At 49.4% G+C, this 19942-nt stretch overlaps 1 protein-coding gene across 1 annotated transcript in view; it reads left to right on the top strand.

Moving 5' to 3' along the window:
• The window catches only part of coro7 (coronin 7), a 78845-nt gene that overhangs the window by 21678 nt on the left and 37225 nt on the right, over positions 1 to 19942 (top strand). Inside the window, exons 8-9 of the mRNA XM_076143103.1 lie at positions 2750 to 2833; positions 3727 to 3809. Coding sequence (XP_075999218.1) covers positions 2750 to 2833; positions 3727 to 3809 — 167 coding nt within the window. The remainder of the gene's footprint in view (positions 1 to 2749; positions 2834 to 3726; positions 3810 to 19942) is intronic.

Raw genomic sequence — 19942 nt, 5'->3', positions numbered from 1 at the left:
TGTGTGTGTGTGTGTGTGTGTGTGTGTGTGTGTGTGTGTGTGTGTGTGTTTATATCTCTTGCACGTAACAATAATGACCCTGTGCAGACTGAACTCGCCTTGTGTTCCTAGTTTGGTCAGAGTGCCACGCGCTTCCCTGTCTTGCCCCTGGAAGGAAATGGTTCCGTACGGTCATGGCGGTGATGAACGGCTCATGAGTTCCCCCCCGTGTCTGTTTATACCTCTCTGGTTTTAGCCTCTCTCCTCCTCCTCCCTCTCTTTTCTGATCTATCGCTCTGTGGGACATCTTAGTTTATTCTGCATCTCTCCCGGACATCTGGGCAATTTTTCAGCTGACTCACTCGCATGGACTTATTCAGGCAAATATGAGTTCACTTACCTGCGCAAAAACATAGCCGACTGACTGCAGGCTGAGAAATGAGCCAGAGTCTTGACTTACGTGTTTACTTTAGTCCAGAACGTATTATCAACCCTGTCTGTGCTTTAGCAGCGTTACTTCAGAGAGCCAGGTCAGTAGTGTTTCCTAATCCCTCTGAGTGGATGCTATGGCCTGTGTGGCTCGTGGGCACAGTGCCACAGGATTGGCTACAGTTTCTGGTACTTTGCGATGATTTTAAGCTTTGCATTTAAAGGAACAGTGCAAGATTTTTGGAAAGAAACTCATAACCCAGTTTGTCCACATGGATGGTGTTAACACCACAGATATGTAACATTATCCTGCAGCCTGGCATGTTGTGTACTCGCTATGTCAAGACATAATACCAGCGGTTCAAAGGTCAATGCAGGTTTCTTACACATCATATCATAACTAAGAGAGGCGCGGAGTTGACAGAATGATTTTGTTTTAATTTTTGACAAGGTTAAGACATCTGTTTCAAATCTGTGTGTAAAGCTAAACACAGGCAGAGCTGCAGTATCTTATGTCAATGTTGTTCCTCTTATGGGACGAAGACAGTAGCAGAGCACTTTTTCAAGAAACAGACGTTGCATTCCAATACCTCTGCTGTGAGCGATGACTTTTTCCACTGCTGTTAAAAAAGAAATTTGGATCAGGGCTGATTAATTTATAGTTGTACTCCTTCACTGATTTTCCCCATTCAGCCCTTCGCCTCTTCCCAAATATGAGGATGTTTGTTGACAGCCAAACAAAAGAAATGAAACTGAAGTCCAATTTCTGTTTAATGGAATCATTCCATGCTGGGCTCAGAACTTCAATCAATCAACCCTACTACTAATCTACCCTACTCAACCTTCCTCCTACTGCAGCATTAGCAAGTAACCAACCGAATCTTACATCTTCAATATAAACCTACCAACCTGCTGTGTGTGTGTGTGTGTGTGTGTGTGTGTGTGTGTGTGTGTGTGTGTGTGTGTGTGTGTGTGTGTGTGTGTGTGTGTGTGTGTGTGTGTGTGTGTGTGTGTGTGTGTGTGTGTGTGTGTGTGTGTGTGACTAAGGAGAGGAGCGTGTGTGTGTCACTAAGGACAGTAACGTGTGTGTGTCTAAGGAGGGTTACATGGTGTGTGTGCATCTGCTTTGACTCTGAGCACATGTGTGCCATTTACAGTTCACGTGCACACCAGGGGGAAAGCGCCTCGGTGAGGATTTGGGATGAAACATTCGATTTAGACCAAAACACACACACACACATACACACATACACATGCCGACCTGCCAGGCTGGGCGCGTGGCGAGCGTGACGTCAGAGCGGAGAGAAGAGGAAGTGGGTTTGAGTGAGGGCTGATAGGGTCCACATGTGCTCCTCCCCGCTCACATGTGCCCCCTTCATCCTGAGCTGGGCTCCATCGTCGGTCCTTACTCATCAAACTCATCTCCTCACTGAAGCAACCACACGATACCTCCACATCTCATGCTGTGTAAAAGGTCTCCTCTGCCGCCATGAAAGTGTTGAGTCCTGCTCTTCCAGGGTCCACAGGGCGACCAGGCGGGCATCAAAATGACAACAGTGATTTGGCCGGAATGGACTGTTCTTCTCCTGATGACGCCTCATGTGGACGCTCTGAGTAATTGCAGAATGTAGTGCAGAGATACTGAAGAAGCTCAGTGACCTGCTGCAGCTTTGAGACCTTAAGACCTTCAGGAGTTACAACCTGACAAATGTGCTAATAACATGCTGTTTGTGCTGTAGGACTCCAAAAGGGGCCCTGCTCTACATCTGAGCAGCCCCCGTAATTACACCTTTGGCTCAGTTCTTCAATAGCAGCCTAAGTTTAACTACAGCGTACGCACACTCCTGCTCAACGGCCCCTCTCCCTTTGTCTCTCTGCCTTTTGCCTGACGGTCCACATCACACGGCGTCTTTAGAAACCAGCACATTCCCTCATTTCAACACGCCGCAGCGGTTTGGCTTTATCCTCGACAAAACAAGCGAGATGTTCCCCACGACCACCTGGAGACAAAACCTGGCGGAGGTGTTTTGACATATCTCTCGCCATGGAAACGGTGGAACACGCGCCACACACACACAACACACACTGAGCTCGGGGCAGAAGTCACCTTGTCTGCAACATCAACAATAACAAAGCGCCTCTCTGATGGGACAAGTCCTGTTCTGCTCTGTCCCTCCTCTGTCTGTCTCACCTCACTCATCACGTCCCTCCACATCCGTCCCTCTAAAACTCTCTGTTATATTTACGTTTTTGAGATCATGTCAACGTCTTTGCCTCTGCAGGATGTCATGAAAGTGTCTGTGTGTGTTTATCTTCATGTGTTTGCTTGTTTGTCCCACAGAGTGCCAAGAGTCTGGACAACAACAAGGACTCGCGCATCATGTGGACCAAAGAGGACTTCCTGCTGACCACCGGCTTTGATATGGTGAGGACCTCTTTGGGCTGAGCACCATTCAGGCATCAATGCAGCTCACGGTGTTACCATGGCTACAGAGAAAGCTCCTTTATCATCTACAGTAGCTGATCACACACACTCCCTAATATAAAGCTGTCATATATACTGAATATATGGTAACTTTGCAAATCACCTCATTGGGGTTTATTGTTAATTGTTTATAAAATTGACAAACTATAAAACAATGTAAGCATAAGTCCACACAGACAGTTAGTGCTTAATTGAATTCATGTGTAGCTTTAAATCCATGTGCCCGTTCGCAGCATTAAGGAGCTGAAGATGCCAGTAGCTGCCGCAGTTCATTACCTTTCATCTTTAATATTCTGATATGAACTGACTGGCCTATCTACTCTCTGAGAATTGATTTTGAATAGTGACCTCAGACCTCCTATCAAGAATAACATCTGTTACAATGAGCGATACCATATGAGACAAGCGGTCAAGGTCCAAACCCACCGACGCTCACACAGCTAATGTTAGGTTGACATTAGCAATCTGAGTGGAGTGAATCAAGCAAAACATCACATTCTGCCTGAATGGATCATTGTCAGGCGCTAAAGCTTCTCCTCTGTTTGGAACTGAACTTTTATAGTGGAACAGCAGTTGCAGTGAACAAATGAAACAGTCCACCTTCTCTCACACATGTCCTGGTGTCCTCACTGAAGGACAGTTTGTTACGAGCGACTACAGAACAACAAAGACAAAATTATTGCCAAGGAGATCAAAAAACATTGTTGATATTGGTGGACCTGACCAAACCTGGTGTGTCTCAGCATGTACACACTGTATGGTGCCATGTGGTTTGGCTGTGCACATGTGTGTGTTTGTGTGTGTACTTACATGTGATATGAATGTGTGTGTAGATGCGTAGCCGGGAGCTGCGTCTGTGGGACAGCAGGAAGCTGAACTCCTCGCTCAGCTCTGCGTCACTGGGCACATCCAGCGGGTGAGTACTGCATTACTATGTAACCTCTGTATGTGTGTGTGTGTGACTGGGGCTGTCATAACACACACTGCTGTTTACCAATGTGTGCATGTGTGTGCACACATATGTGTGAATCGGAATACTTAGCATGTAGCGCACGCGTGTGGTATGTGCATATGAGTGTGTGGCATCTGCACACATTCACACATGCTGAAGCTTCCTCAGCCTGCAGAGCTCCACACTGTCCTCCACATTCCTGCCATTTCCTGGGTCAGAGCCACACAGAGAGACTCCTGTCCACTGTCCCTTGACTGTGTGTGTACGCTCTGCATCCTTCTGTCTGTAACAAGGGTCACTAGTCGCCCAACAGCGGCCCACCCACCCACCCCCCACTCAGCCCGCCGGCTGTCAGTTCTGCTGCTGACCCTCTCCGGTGTTTAGCTACTGCCGTTTATTTTCCCAAACGCAGCTGCTTAGAAGCTGAGCGGAGCGAGAGTGTGGCCGTGCTCCAGAGGGGGGATGAAGGAGGACAGGAGGTGCAGGGATGAGGGGATGGAGTGGTGGATTCCTTTGTCAAGTCCAGCATGTGTACTTTAGTTTGGTGGTCCGAGTCGTTCCAGTGTGTGTGTGTGTGTGTGTGTGTGTGTATATATCTGCACACACAGGTGGGGGGTTTGTATTTCCTTTCCACTGTACTGACATGGCAACTAACCAGAGCTGCACTGCGCCTGTGGCTGTGATTGTGTGTGTGTGGAGAGTCTGGGAAGTGTAAAGATCTACAAAGTAAATATGGTAAAGAACGTTGAGCAGCTTCAACTGTCCCTAAGAAACTTTTTAACTGAGGAATGTCATTGTTTCTTTCTTGGTATTTGTGTGTGTGTGTGTGTGTGAGACTTTAAGGAGTTGACACAGCAGGGTCCTAAGTACCCCCCCCGCTGCCGCCTGCTCCACTCATCTCCATTTCCTCTGCTTCCTCTTTCATTGGAGTGAGACAGATAGTTGCCTGTCTAAGTGCCTCTTTGGAATCCGTGCTGCTGTTCGGTGCCAACATACTTTTCATGGAAATGAAGGAAATCTGACGCCAAAGCAAAAAAAACTCCTTTGCCTCCCTTTCTACCTACAAAAACAAATATTAATTTTCACGACATTGAGACGCCTGCAAGCGTTCCCTCAGCCCCGTAACATGCAGCATTTACGGCCTGCAGAAACCACAGAAGATGGTGTTAATCAGTGAACTTCATTGAGTGGGGGGGATTGTCTCCTCGCCCTTGTGCTCGCACTTAAAGGAATGTCGATATTTGCTCAGAGTCTGTCTCTGGTGTTTTGCGGGTGCGATGACATTGCAGCAAGAGGAGAATGTCCCAGCAGCGTGAGGATCTGCACCCGACCGTCCCGCTCATCTGGTGACAAGCTGTGAACACATTCCTGCTGTCCCATGACTCAGCCTTGATCTACGCTCCGTTCTTCGGACCTTCTCGGATCAGCCTCCGACTCGTTTCGCTCATCTCAGAAAGCCTTGAATTGGGGATGTTGACTCAGCTGCAGGTGTCTTGTCTGTAGATCATCTGCCTTAAATCACTTCAGTTGTGTTGAACGCGAGCGGTCGTCTCCGATGGCGATGGTGTGCCTGGGCGGTGCGTCAGAGAACGAGTGCTCTCTGGGTCGATTCCTCTCCAGACATGGATGGGAAACAGATTGAAGCTCAAAGCAACAAATGCGTCCTCGTCCTACTTCCGCCTCTTCTCCTCTCCTCTCGTCTCTCGTCTCACCCTTCTTCACCTTCACCCTGTGATGAAAGCGTCTTGGAAGTGGCCTCTTCCAGGATAACAATGACAGAACACAAGGGCCAGCTGATCTAAGTGATGTCATTCATGTGCTCTGGTCTTCACAGTCACCAGATCTCCACCCAATTCAGCACATTAGGGAGGTTTTGCACGTGTTCGAGTTTACTGCCTTGACGTTGATTCTCGGATCTGGAGCAGTAAACAGGTGCTTATGTGGTCAGAATGCAGCTTTGGACTTCCTGTCCTGGAGCCGTGCAGGACGCTGTCCAGAAACAACACAGACTTCGGCTGTTAAATTGGGGGGAAAATGTAATCACAGCCTCTCATTCATTCATGTCCACCGTGGAGATGCCCAGATGCTTCACGGAGCTCAGAGCTTTGAACTGAACGCTCTGTTTCATGCTTATTTCCCTCCAGAGGTTGTTTACTCTGGTGTGATCAGAGATGGAGGCTCCTGTCTGGATTCCTCTCCACTCAGGCTCTTCAGAGGCTCCATATTTTTTCTCAGCTCGTTTCTGTTGGCATGCGTCGTTCCTTGTGTTCCCTAGGGCCTTCACGGCTTACGCCTCTTTGTCTCCAGTGTGTTATCATGACGTGCTCACTTGTGTGTAGCTCAGCAGCTCAGCACACGTCTCCAGTGTAAGACGAAGCAGCTCTGAAGACGTTGAAACGCGGTAATCCAGAAGGAAACTCAATGTATCCGCAAAGGCTGACACACACGGAGGACGTTTGTAGGAAATTCGAAAGTGGAACATCCCGGGCGGCTGTCAGTTAAAGCGAGGTGCATATAAAGATGGATCTGTTCTCCTTTCTGTCCCTGTTGTTAATTAAAAGCTCTGCGGTAAACATGGAGCGTAGCTGGAGCGGCGAGCTGGCTCGTATCGGGTTCGCCGTGCTCGTCCACAACATTCGGTAGGACTGTTTTCTTTGGAGTGTCACAACATAAAGAGGCCCGGAGTGTGTGCCAGCAGAACGGGGTTGCGGGTGGAATATAATTTGGACGCAGAATAATGGAGGGGAAATGTTTATTTTCTGGTCGGGGTTGAAATGGAGACTGGAGAAACGAGGCATGAAGGGTGATGAGTCTGAGAGGGTGCAGAGGTACTTATTACTCTGCTCTGTTTCCATACAAGCTGGATATGTGCACAGCATGGAGCTCTCTGTAGCCCCTCCCCCTCCACCCCCCCAATACTCTACTCCCTGTATAAACCAGTATTATAATAATGGCTGTAATTGGGCCTCTAAGCCAGCTGCAATCAGTGAACTTTACAACCGGGCACGATTGCAACCAGCTTGCCGTGTAAATGCTTCAGACGTCATGATAATTGTTCTTACTCCCCCACTTTGCTACTTGTTCCACACACACGCACACACACACACAGATTCCCCCCACTCTGAGTGACTCCTGATGACGGTGCTTGTGTATTAGCTCGGCGTGTCACGGAGCTGACAGGTACGTCTGTCGGTTGCCATTCAGCGTGACTAAACCGTGAAGCGAGTTCAAGTTCAGTTCTGTTGGCCCCCGGTCAGTCCCAATGTCCTGCTCTGTTCTTCAAGTATCGGCGCGTATGCACACACACGAGCTCCTCATTCTTACAGAGCAGACAGGGCCGCTCTGTCTCACTCCTGACGTGAGGCTGATTAAAGCGGATGGCTGCGACCCGATGCCCACAAGAGTCCGGCTCGCCGATTGGAGTGGACGTAAGCCTGTCCCTGGAGAGGCGACCCCGCCGTGTTCTGGGGGTGGGGCGGGTGGTATGTGCGGATGGATAAGGGCGAGGTTGGTGTGAGCCAGTGTGGGTGTGCCCCAGGTGTGGTGGGCACACATACACCCCACTGTTGAACCTCCACAGTCTGTGTGTGTGTATGTGTGTGTTTGTGTAGCGGGGTCGTGGCTGAGAGCGGCGCCCAGTCATCCGGTGTAATAGATCCGAACTCCCTTTAATCAGCTGGATTGAGGAGAAGCTTGTGTGCCCCAGAAAGAAACCAACCTTTACAGAGCAGCGCCCCCCCCCCCCCACCTCCCTTCCCCACCAAATCAGTCCCAGATGAAGGCTTTCCTGTGGGGATTAGGTGCAGCTGCAGCACCGCGAACCAAACCAGACCCAAAAATCAGCATTGAATGTTTGAACGCCAGTGTGACCTCGATCCTCCCTGCTAGCAAAGGGACCTTTGTTGTTATTCAGGGGGGTGTGTGGTGTGTGGAGGTGTATGGAAAGGCAAAGGGGGGGCTACATTCGTCAATTTATCCTTGAGGTCAAGTCAAAAGCCTGGCTGACTCCCCTCCTCCTCCTCCTCCTCCTCCAGGATGGCCCCGGGGTGGTGGGGGGAGGGAGGCGATGTGACCGCACACGCTCCGTCAGAGAACCTGAACTTTGCAATCTGACAGTTGAAACATGGTGCCTGGAATCTGTTAGTCATTTTGGGGTTTTAAAGTTTGCGATTTAAGAACGGAGGGTGTGGGGGGGCAGGGGGAGGGGGGTCGAGTTAGATCAGGAAAGGAGGTTGAAAAGGGAGAAGAGGGAGTGAGGAGCTCTGAAAGCCCCTCATTTCTCAGAGGTATCATTTGTCCATCAGCTTCTCTGGGCTCTTGGTTGAGGTTCATGTCCGTGTCCTGACTGCAGCTCGTCTCTCAGACTTACCTGGTCCTGGTCTGCACTGATAAAGTGGAGACAGGGAGCCCAGCGTCTGAAGGTGAAGGGGTCTGGGTTTCTAATTAACTTTTTTTGGGGTCCTAATGGAGCCTTTCAGCACTGGCAAAAACACGTGGAAGTATGTGGAGCAGTTGGCAGCCACTCTTTAATATAATTCACAGAGGGTTTTGATTTCATCCCGCAGGTATTCGCTCGGCACTGTGGGGATCAGAAGGCCCTCTTTGTGTGAACACGGCAAACTCTCCCCCCTTTCCTCCAGCTCCCTTGTCCTCCTCCTCCTCCACCTCATCTTCCTCCTCCTCTTCTCACTTTCACCTTAACTTTGTTTTCATTCATGGTGTGTATTGGAATTAGTTTTCACGTGGCAGTTTGAACGTCTAAATGCTGTTAAGGTAATCGTGCAGACGACTCCAAACTTTTTCTGGAAGCTCTCTGCAGTCTGTCTCACTTTTTTAGAGTTTGAGACAGAGTCAGACTTCACTTTCCATCCTGCGCAAAAACAGCAGGAGGAACCGGTCACACTTGCAGCTGCGTGTCGGTTTCATTCCAACATCTGGAAAAATGTCCCCGTTTTTCCCCCTTTTATTGAAAATACACTGACAGTTGTGTTGGATCAAAGCCTTTTCGCGCTGCTCCACGCCATCCCAAGTCCATTTCAGCGCCTTTGTCCCGTCTCTGCAGCGTCCGTATCCAGTAGCTGGAGCATCTGATAGAGATACTGCTCCGTGAAGCCTCGGCTGGCAGAGTAAACGGGACCAAAGTGGAAACAGCACCAGCGATTATTCATAACACATGGATGCAACGCTGGAGATGAATAAACACGCGGGTATGAAGCATCAGCGAGTCCGTGCGGAAGCCACAACGGCAGGTTCAAGGAGACGACAAACGAGGGGCAGCTTCACTCAAACGGGCCTGATTGTCCCATTTTACTGTCTGCCCTCCATTGTTACTTTTTGTTGTATTGTTTGCTTCGTACCTCCATGTTTGTTTGTCAATCTGTTCTAAACCGAATTTCATGAACTGCGGTGGGAAGCTGTAATCACCTATTTTTTAAGTTCAGAACCATAACTCATAGAATCCAAATTATGTTTTTCCTGGATTCACCAGTTATTGGTCACTTAGAACATCTGGACTTTGATATTTCTTCTGCTCTGGCTGTCTGAGTTGAGTGGACGTGGCTCATTCATCAATAGTTCTCTACTGTATCTCATGAATTAGTCTGTTTTCATTGCACATTTGCACTCGGTATTAAACAAAATGTCAATGGACTTTATGATGACCCAATAACAACAATTGTTAGATTTTCTCAATCATTTGGGGACTGAGACTGGTAAAGTTATGAGAGACGGTTGGAGTCCCAGTTGGAGGACAGTTTGTCCTTGGCAGAGGAATGGGCTTCTAATAAGAACCCCTCAAATTATATTTTATTTGTATTATTTCCGTCCTTTCCTTTCCTGTTCTATTTTAAAGCATGAATTCATTTATAAACCACTTTCATGAGGTTGAGGAACTGTGGAACGGCACGACTCCCGTTTTAAAATCTCGCCTCTCCTTTGGACCCCAGTCGCCTCCTGAACGCCTGCCAAGTCTCTGTGCTGTGGTTGAGAGACGGGTTTGAGCCACGGGGAGACGTGTGTTTCCCATTAGTAGACGGTTTCCTCTGCCCTGAACCCCACCCACCTCCGCCCTCCGCCGGCCCCCGCCGCTGCCTGCGGGCCGGCTGCAGACTGGCAGCCCATCAGCGCGCACCTCATCGCCTCACTGACAATAACGGAGCTGTAGAGACGGACAGGGTCACTGATGCACGCAGACGGGCAGGAGCTGCACATGCCTGCTTCATTTACCTGCACACACACACACACACGAGAGAGAGTTTAGATCCATGGACCTTCTTAAATTATACTATCTGAGATAATAACACAGATAAACTAGATCAGATTTGTGGTGATTTGTCAGTGTAAAGACCTACTTGATCCAAAGCGGCTCCTGACTCACAGCTTGTCTAACCTCATATTTGAGCCTCTGACATCTCTCTGTTCAGTATCAGCTCAGCACTCATCCACATCTGCCACAAGACCAAACGGACCCAACTTTCCTTCTTCTCCTAAAGGGACTTTCACTGAGCAGACTTTTCCTATCATTTAATAGAGAGAGCAGGCATCTTTTATGATCATATTTCCATGATGAAACCGGTGATTTCAGGCCTCGTGGTGCCAGACTTTATAAACACAAGGAAAGGCAGAAGGAAGCTCCTCATTAGAGACTCACCTTTGTTTGCCCAGTGGCATGTGGGCCACATGTGCCTGCGGGCTGATGTGACATCCATGTGGGTTCTGTGTGTCTGCTCACACTGTGGAAACATGTCAGTGCCAGTGAGGCAGCAGAAACCTGCCACGCTCAGTTTAATGAGGAAAGTGCTGGAGCGCGCCGCTGCTCACGCTCTGTTTGTGTGTTCGAACTACATAAATAGTCCTTTGACTTGATGCTTGACAGTGTAGTGTGTGTGTGTGTGTGCGTGTGTGTGTTTGTGCAAATGTTACAGAGAATAATATGGAGGTAAGAAAGCAGGGAAATGACTGAACAACAGGGCTGCCTGTTGGATTGTGTGTATCTCCATGGAAATGTTATGATCACAAAAGCCTCTGTGCACCTGCAGGGCCTCCCGTCTGTGTGTGTGTGTGTGTGTGTGTGTGTGTGTTAGAGAAAGTGCACTTGGCTTGAGGAGATTAAAAAAAGAAATCATCAAACAGTAATTGGTGGGGGGGGGCAGGAGGTGGTGGCCAGGAAATAATTTCCCCATTGTGTGAATAGAAGTGGGGGGACCCTCAGGGGGACCACCTGTGGACCCGTCTGGCCTGAGAGTCCTCTGTATGGAGCCACTGAACATTATTTCAGCAAGGTCAATTAGTCAACCAGCTATTGTGTGGACACTTTGTGCCCGGTGGAGTCTTGTGAAGGACCTGTGAGTGTAAGACCTCCATTGTCCCTCTGCCGTCTTTTGTCCGATGCTTATTCCTCTGGGAACTCTGGGAAGCGGTGAGGCAACCGGACGTGTACTTGAGACACAACAAGATTTATGATCATGTTTATCTGATGCAACATGTTATCAATTCATCAGCTGATCAATTCTGTTTCTCACACATAACTCACATTTCTGTCCTCTGAGAGGTATCGTGTGTGTGTGTGTGTGTGTGTGTGTGTGTGTGTGTGTGTGTGTGTGTGTGTGTGTGTGTGTGTGTGTGTGTGTGTGTGTGTGTGTGTGTGTGTGTGTGTGTGTGTGTGTGTGTGTGTGTGTGTGTGTGTGTGTGTGTGTGTGTGTGTGTGTTTGTGTGTGGAGTGCATGCAGGGCACAGGTGTCTCTCACACTGCAGCCCAACCATGAGCTGGAGGACCTGCATTCCTTTGTGTGAGCTGGATTGGTCAGTGACACACACACACACACACACACACACACACACACACACACACACACACACACACACACACACACACTTACATGCCTGAGCAGGTCTGCAGGTCTTTCTCGGTCTTTTTCAGCACACACAGACCGTCCCCAAACAGCATTCATCAGCACTCAGTGGGGTTTGACAGTGGGAGTGACACACACGTATCCATCCGTGGATCTTCAGTCTTTGTTTACTCGAGCATTCAGTGGCTCCACATAGCAACGATACTTTAACAAGATAACAAACAGTAGGAACCAGTTTTCACCACATAATAAGCGCGCACACACTGTACGGCCGCTATGCCGCGTAGCTCCGTATGTACACACTCACTCCATCCCGCCGAGGCTTTTTCCTCCTCAATGGCTTCCTTTATATGCCTGCTGTGTGGTGTGGAGCACTGAGCAACACAGAGCGACACACAAAGCACCTTAGACAAACATGTTTGACCAAAGGGCCAGCATGGAGAGAGAGAGAGAGAGTGAGAGAGAGAGAGAGAGGCCCCCGCTGCAGACTGGAGGGACAGACTGAGAGCTGGGGCCAGGGGGACAGAGCGGAGGAGCTGCTGGAGGTCTGAAGGAGACATGTGTGACTGAGTTAGTCTGGTTCCCTTTGGACTGTAGGTAGAGTTTGTGAAGGTGATTGAAGCTCTTCCAGCCCTGTTCATCATTTTTGGGAGCCAGTTGTTTTGGACGGTCGTTAACAGTATGCAAATGAGCCGCGACCGCTGCAGACGGTCCCTCGTGAACGGAACAGAGTTCAGGTAGAGTGAGGAAGAGGAGTGTTTGTGATGATGGACGCAAAACTGCGGGGCTCAGATCCAAAAGCGTTCATTGGAACCAACCGTGCAGCGTCCATAAGGTTTTATCATTTAGTGTTTTACAGGAAAGGAGCTTTTATGTGGGCACACGTGTCATAACGGCGCCCACGTGTGTCTGGCATGTTCTTTACTGTATCTGAGCCACTGGGGTCCATCTCCGCTCCACTGCTACTGTGAAGCTGCAGGGATACACAGCTGTGAACTAGCTGGCTGTGAGCTGTCAGCTATACAAGCACCTCGCACACACACACACACACACACACACACACACACACACACACACACACACACACACACACACACACACACACACACACACACACACACACGCGCACACACACACACAGCTTACTCAGGTCTTTCTCTGTGTGTTTTTGACTTCTTGCACAGACTGCAGCGCTGTTTGGTCTGACTGGGCTCATTTCTGCCGTAGAGATGACACAGCTGTTTGTTTTAAAGCTCCGCTGTGATAAAGGGGCAGTGTGTGTGTGTGTGTGTGTGTGTGTGTGTGTGTGTGTGTGTGTGTGTGTGTGTGTGTGTGTGTGTGTGTGTGTGTGTGTGTGTGTGTGTGTGTGTGTGTGTGTGTGTCTGTGTGTCTGTGTGTGTGTCCCATAGTTCATCTTCAGTGTTGATCTGCAGCAGACTGTGTGACACTTTCTCTCTCTCCTCCTCTTCTGTTATCTCCAAATTCTCTCCACCTCCCAGCACCTCACCTTCTCCTTCACTGTGTGTGTGTGTGTGGGTGTGCAGCCACAAGCTCACACACTCCCTGTCCATCACTGATTCTTTAGTAAGCTTTTGCATCTTTGGGGGACTTGTCTCTCTGACCCTCGTCTTGCTGTAAATCTAAATCCTTTAAGACGCTATATCGCTATTCTGGCACCAATTTTCCCCTTTTTTCTTCCTCTCTCATTTCTTCTCTCTCCCCCTATTTTAACTGTAACGAAGAAGCGAAAGAGAGATGTTAGAAGTGGAGTAGAAGCCCACTGCCTTCCTGCCTGCCAAACGTGTGGAAAGAAACAGAGACTGTTAAAAGACGCACGGCCTTTGAATAACACACACCAGCACACCAGCATCCACCAACCTACTAACCACCGCCTCTGGAATAAGTCCCGTATAAATAGATCGAGAGAGAGAGAGGAAGAGCGAGAGAGAGAGAGAGAGAGAGAGAGTCAGTCAGAGTATGAAAGTCTGATAGACAAAGGCAGCAACCCGAGCAGAGAGAGAGAGACAGTTGGCTGTAGATGCTGTTGGCACTACGTGTTCTGCCGCTGACCTTTAGTGGGTTTCTGTAAATTATATCCCTCATGAGGGAAAATATGTGGTGGTTACACTGGAGAGAGGGAGAAAGAGAGAGAGGAAAAGAGAGAAAGAGAGAGAGAGAGGGAGCAAGAGAGAGAGACCCCCGCTCACTCCCCAACGCTCCATTTTCTTTCTCTTTTCATCTCCGTCGTTTGCTCCATTTTCCGGGGAGCGATCAGTCCATCTTTATTTCAGACCCCCCCTCACCCCCGCCCCTCTCTCTCGTCTTCGTCTTCGTCTTTTGTTTCGCACTCAATTTTCATTCTTTTGTTTAATTTAGTTTCTCCTCTGCACCATAATAACTCAATTTTGTCCATCATCCCCTCCAACTCAACCCTCTACTTTAACGTCTTTATATCAGCTCCCCTCCACCTTCTCCCCCCTTCTCCCCCCTTCTCCCCCCTTCTCTCCCCCGTCCCCTCCCTCCCCACAGCTCTACTGTTTCCTGCTGTGCATGGAGGATACATTTAGCTTGTGACCACTCGGGGAAGTGATGGCTAGATTAGTTGGGGGGGGGGGGTCGGGGGGGTTTGGTGGGCTCAGTGAAGGCTGATGCAGACTTTCCACTGGGGTGAACTTGGCAACTGGGGGTGCCCGCCGTGCCTCTCAGCCCCGCAGCACCCGCGCCCCGAGGCCACAGTCCGGGCTGGCAGGCGCCCATGGAGGCACGCGGCGTCAGCCTGCCCGCCAGGCGTCCGTGTTTATGTTTGTCTTGTGTGGTGGCTCGCGTCTCGCTGCGCTGCACAGACTGTAGCACCTCCCAGCCGGAGCGCCCGTAGCCATCCTCTAACAACGGGCGACGCCCTCTGCGACCCGGCCGAGCCCGGGGCCGCCCCAGAGCGTATGTGGCCTCTGGCAGATGTTTGCCTGTGGCTGTGCTCGGTATGGAGACTTAGCTGACAGGAAGTGACTGCTGCTTTCACATGTTTGAGCCTCTAGACGACAAATCATGTGTCCTCACTCCCTGCTGACCCTTTAACTTAATGCCAGTTTAGAATGAAATGTCTGCTTTGGTTTAATTTGAATACTGATGCTTCATATGAAGTTCAGAAAGCTGCTTCATTCAGTGAAAGGTAAGCAGCTGATCTTCAGAGGATCATGAGGCTACTGTGGCTCAGTCAGCGTCGCTTCAAACGTGCAGGAGAATCAGCAGAGCTTTGCAGCACATGAAGACAAACATGGGGGCGGTAATTCACTTTTCCTGCTCCTCAGATCTATGAAAGGTCGTCTGTGTGCTGGTGTCCCTGCTCGGCCCAGACGGGTCAGGCTCTATGTAAACCAGCAGCCTGAGGAAGCAGAGGGCAGCCAGTAAATCAGCCTGATGACGCGGCACTCTGCTGATCAGGGGCCCAACGCTTGTGCCTGTCCAGACCCTCCCCAGGGTCCAGACCCCCCCCCCCCCAGGGTCCAGACCCTCCCCACAGTCCAGATTACCACAGGGTCTCTGCTTGTTTAAGTGTAATGACTCAGTGCTGTCAACACTGAGGAACAAACAGGTGTTTGTTAGCCGGAAGTTTGTGGCCCATTCCTGTAGGGTCAGAGTTCACCTCCAGGGGGGTCAAAGGTCAGGTAGACCCGGGGCCTCGTGGCAGCAGCATGTTTGATGCCGTCATTATGTTCTCAGCAGCACACGTGTGTTTGGGCGGGACATGGATATGTTTGGGGAAAATGGAATTAGTCTGACTGATAGGGATGACTGAGCGCTTCAGGCTAGAAGACGTTCACACACACACACACACACACACACACACACACACACACGGTTGGACTCGTCATAATTGTGGATTGCTCTTCTCCTGGTGTTGTCCTCTCTCGTAACCTTAAGGCAGCTGCTACGTTTGATATCACCACCATCTATGCAAACTTCTCAGAGTGCGTTATGTAATCCCCTTAAACCTGGGGGGGTCGGGGGTCTCATCCTGCAAGAAACAACGCTAAATCACACACAGACACAATAAACACCTACTGTGATGAAAAGGATTACAAAGTCATAATCCGTGCCTGTCGCCACCTTCCACACACACACACACACACACACGCATAACACACACATACACACTTCAGTCATGTAGAACAAATGTCTCACGTCTGACTGACACATTCCACACTTTACCACAGACCCGTGCATACTTTCATTCTACAGATACCAGTTTTTACTTTCCCCGTCTTCAGACAGGTACTAATAATAATAGTGGAATTTAATTAAGTCTTCCTCCTCCTTGACTTGTCCGTACCTGTCACTCGCCCACCCACACGGCCGCGTAGCCCCACTCACTTTGAGATTACACAGGAGCTCCAGCAAGGAGACGCTCCGGCCAGGAACGCTGTGGAATCTGCAGATGTGTATACACGCTGTGCCGAGCCACGATGCACGGCCAGTGTGTGTGTGTGTGTGTGTGGGGGGGTTGGGGGGGCAGGATGTGTACACAGCAGAGGCTGACGGATGCCTGCTGGTGTCGTCAGGGTGACGTACCAGAGGCCCCAACGCTTGACCCTCAGGCTGCTGCTCGCTCACTGTCAGCGCATGTTGAAAATGTTGCCACGTGTCTGTGAAAATGATACATGAAGGAATGAGAGAGTGAAAGTAAAATGAGAGAGAGAGAGAGAGAGAGAGAGGGAGAGGCTCATGTCCCTTCTTCATCTGTCCCTTTTGGTGGAGGGATTTTGGTTTCATCACTTGTTGGTTTGCAGCTCAGTCAGTTCCTTTTAGGGCTCATTTATATCAAGACACAATAACTGCAGTGTTTTGGTGTTTTGTCCATTTTCCTCCCCAATATTTAGAAACCACAAGGAAATACAAATATGATGATTTTAAGCCAAACACAGCAGCACAACAGCTTAACACCAGACACGACTGAACTGATAGTTAGTGGGCGAGATGTCTGTTCAGTATGTGTGTGTGTGTGTATGGCTCTATGTTCTCCTCTAAAGGCAAAAATGGGATGACAACGATGAATCATTGCTTGAATCACAGTGTGTCAGTGCATGTAAACGTAGTGATCATTGTGTTGGAATATTGTTTTTCCAGAAAAGTGATAGAACTACTGTGGAGGTGATGCAGGATTTGGTGTATTCCGTTTCTCACACACACACACACACACACACACACACACACACACACACACACACACACACACACACACACAGAGGATGTTTTGCATCAACTTCTGATTTTGAGACAAGTCAGATCTTGTCATTATTCTTCTTATTGGCTCTTTTGTTTTTCTTGGTCTTCTGTCTGGAAATGCTTTTGGTTAAGCCTGTTGTGGTTTGGGATCCTCTCGCAAAGACAAAAGCTCCGTACGAATCCTTGAGCCAGGCAGTCGGGGGAGGGGGGAGGGGGGGTGCAATCAGTTGTAGCAGGTCACTTTACAAAGTCCATGAACAGCTGCTCTGCTCAGATCTACAGCGTCTCTGCCTCTGGTCACAGCTGTTTTTTGACAAAAGGGCGTGTGAGGCAATGACCCTTGCTCAAGGGTCACTTCCAAGCATCGCACACCTTGACACTCTCTGCGTCTCTGCACTCGTCCCAGTGAAACCATCTTAACAGCAGGTTAGTTTGGGACACTGGACTCACTTGACGACGCTGCCTCCTCTCCTGCATCCTCTCGTCTTCATTAATAAAACATTTCTCTCTCTCTCTCTCTCTTTCTCTCTCTCTGCTTTGTTTTGATAAAATTTCCCCACCCACTGTCCCTTCATTCCTTTGAAATGAGCAGCACATTTGGGTCGCGTTCCAAGGGGTGACAGGCGGTTCCCTTTAGGTACTTTCTTTAATTCCTGAGCTTACACACACACACACACACACACACACACACACACACACACACACATTCTGGCCCCCTCGGTACCTCTCGGCGGTGCATTTCCAAAGAGGGATAAGCTCTCCGGTGCATGTGGCCGCTGCGAGGACTCTGCCTCCCCTCCTCCGTCTTTAATTTCACCCGATTCTTCTGCGTCTGATCTCACCTCTCTGATTTAATCACACACACACACTCCCTCTCTCTGTCTTTGTGTGTTTTCTGCTCTCTGCGTTTGGATACCTCATGGTTTTGTGAGTGCTGCTCAATCACAGACCTCCATACTACAGAGCCACCACTCAGCCACTGTTACACATATTTTCTAGCTATGGAGCGACGGCCCTAGTTTCTGCTGACAGGAGAGAAAATGGCGAAGAAAAAGTCCCAGATGAACCACAGATGACAAGACATGGATGGAAGGAAAAGTATAACTGAGGAAATCGCTCTGCCGTTTGTTTTTATATCTCATAATCTACCGAACGATACGTGAAATGGATCGCATGTGTGCCTGCTAAAGCACTTTGCCAAGAACTAACCAACATCAAATTCCTCCTCTTGCTCTCTTTCCCTTCGCCTTCCTCTCTCTCTTTCCGCTAAGTTCGCCCGCCCGCCCGCCTCCTTCCGCTATCTCGCTGGCAGGGCCCCGGAGGAGCCGGTGCCACCCTTCATCTGCTGTCACTGCTTATGGAGAGGAGGTTAGGGAAGGTGGGAAGGTGGGGCGTGCGGCTGGAGATTGGGAGAGAGCGAGAAAACAAAACCAGTGCCAACAACTGGAGCAGGAGAGGCGGGTTCCAAAAACAAAGTGGCGGCTTGTTTTCTCGACTCAGCACTTTTCTTTCTATTTCCGTTACTCTGCTGCTGCGAATCATTTTTTTTTCCGCCAACTCTGTAGCACTTGAGCAAAACATGGCCACATCACAGAGAAGATAATGATTACTCTCCTCTGACAACGAAACAAAAGTTATGCACCATATGTGTCATCAGTGTGATTGGCAGTGTTGTTTTATGGCTTCGTACGTGTGCGGTGTGTTTTTGTGCTGATAAGACTGGAGGAGGTGGACGGAGCATGAAAGCTTATCTGATGATGACGGTGGAGCCTCTTTCACGGGCCTGATGAGTGTTAATCGTCCTGGCTGAGGTTTGGAGACAGTTTGGGGTTGGTGGGAGGTCAGCTGAGAGAGAGAGAGGGGAGGGGGTAGAGGGAGAGAGAGGGAGCGGGGGAGCAGCCACACGACCTGGAGCTTCAACACGTTGTCTTTGGCTGCCTCCTCTCAGCTCTGGGTTTTTGAAACAAATTATAAATTAGAACAAAAAATGGAGAAAGTGAGAGAGGAGCAGAGAGAGAGAGAGGGAGGGGGGGGAAGAAATGAGTAAAAAGAGTGAAAGAATATTTACTGAGAAGTAATTTTTGTGTGTGTGGTTGATAACTGTGAAAATGGTCCCTCAGAGCTACAATAGAGGCCATTGAGGAGCGGGGGGTGCGAGAGCGTCAATGTTGGCTCCCAGCCAGGGACCAGGTTTCTCTTAAAGCCCGGAGAAGAAAAGAAAGACTGTTTTATGAAAGAGAAGGAGGGAGACACACGCTCACACTCACACACACACGCTCACACACACACACACACGCTCACACACACACAACGGGCTCATTCACATACATGCATGTTTGCAGATACCTGCTTCCAGGCTCTGTTCTTATCTGACATCACCTGTGTGTCCTATGGGAGCACACGTGTTTGCAATTAAGCCCCAATTTTCATCCATTTTATTGAACAAATGAAGTCTCTACACAACCAGAATTTATAGTAACTTCCTGAACTTTCCTTAAGAATCGAGTTAAGATGGGAGGAAGGGAAAACAACGGGGGAAAGTTACAGCCCGCTGACCTCCGGGGGGGAGGGCATCGTTTCTCCTGTTTGTTCACGAGGAAGTTTGCTCTGGCTGTTATAATGAAGCCGGCGCGACAGAAGTGCTGCTGCTTTATGTGCTCCTGTTGTTACCGGGGGAACTTTGCACAACAGCTCCCAGCTGCACCGATGAGTCTGGGCCAATACTGTACCTGCGTGTGTGTAAGTGTGTGTCTGTGTGTGTGTGTGTGTGCGTGCCGTTTCAATCCCCTACCGGCATCCTACCTATAAAGCACATGGGTGGTCAGCTTGTTTATTTTGTGGGTTCGCAAACAATGTTCACCCATTAATCTGAGCCCAGTGACTCATCCACACTGCTGAAATGCACTTACTACCTTAACATGCCACAGTGTTTTCAATCATAAGCTTTATTTCCATTTTGCCTCCAGCTCGTTGCCGTTTTAGGAAAGATTGTTTTCCCACTGAAAACACACACTAAACAGGCCT

The sequence above is a fragment of the Genypterus blacodes genome, unplaced genomic scaffold, assembly GCF_046128005.1.
Source record: "Genypterus blacodes isolate CSIRO-AG114 ecotype Tasmania unplaced genomic scaffold, CSIRO-AGI_Gbla_v1 ptg000022l_1, whole genome shotgun sequence".
In the NCBI taxonomy this organism is placed as follows: Eukaryota; Metazoa; Chordata; class Actinopteri; order Ophidiiformes; family Ophidiidae; genus Genypterus; species Genypterus blacodes.
Note: the sequence above shows the minus strand (reverse complement) of the source record. Positions and strands in the feature narration are given on the sequence as shown.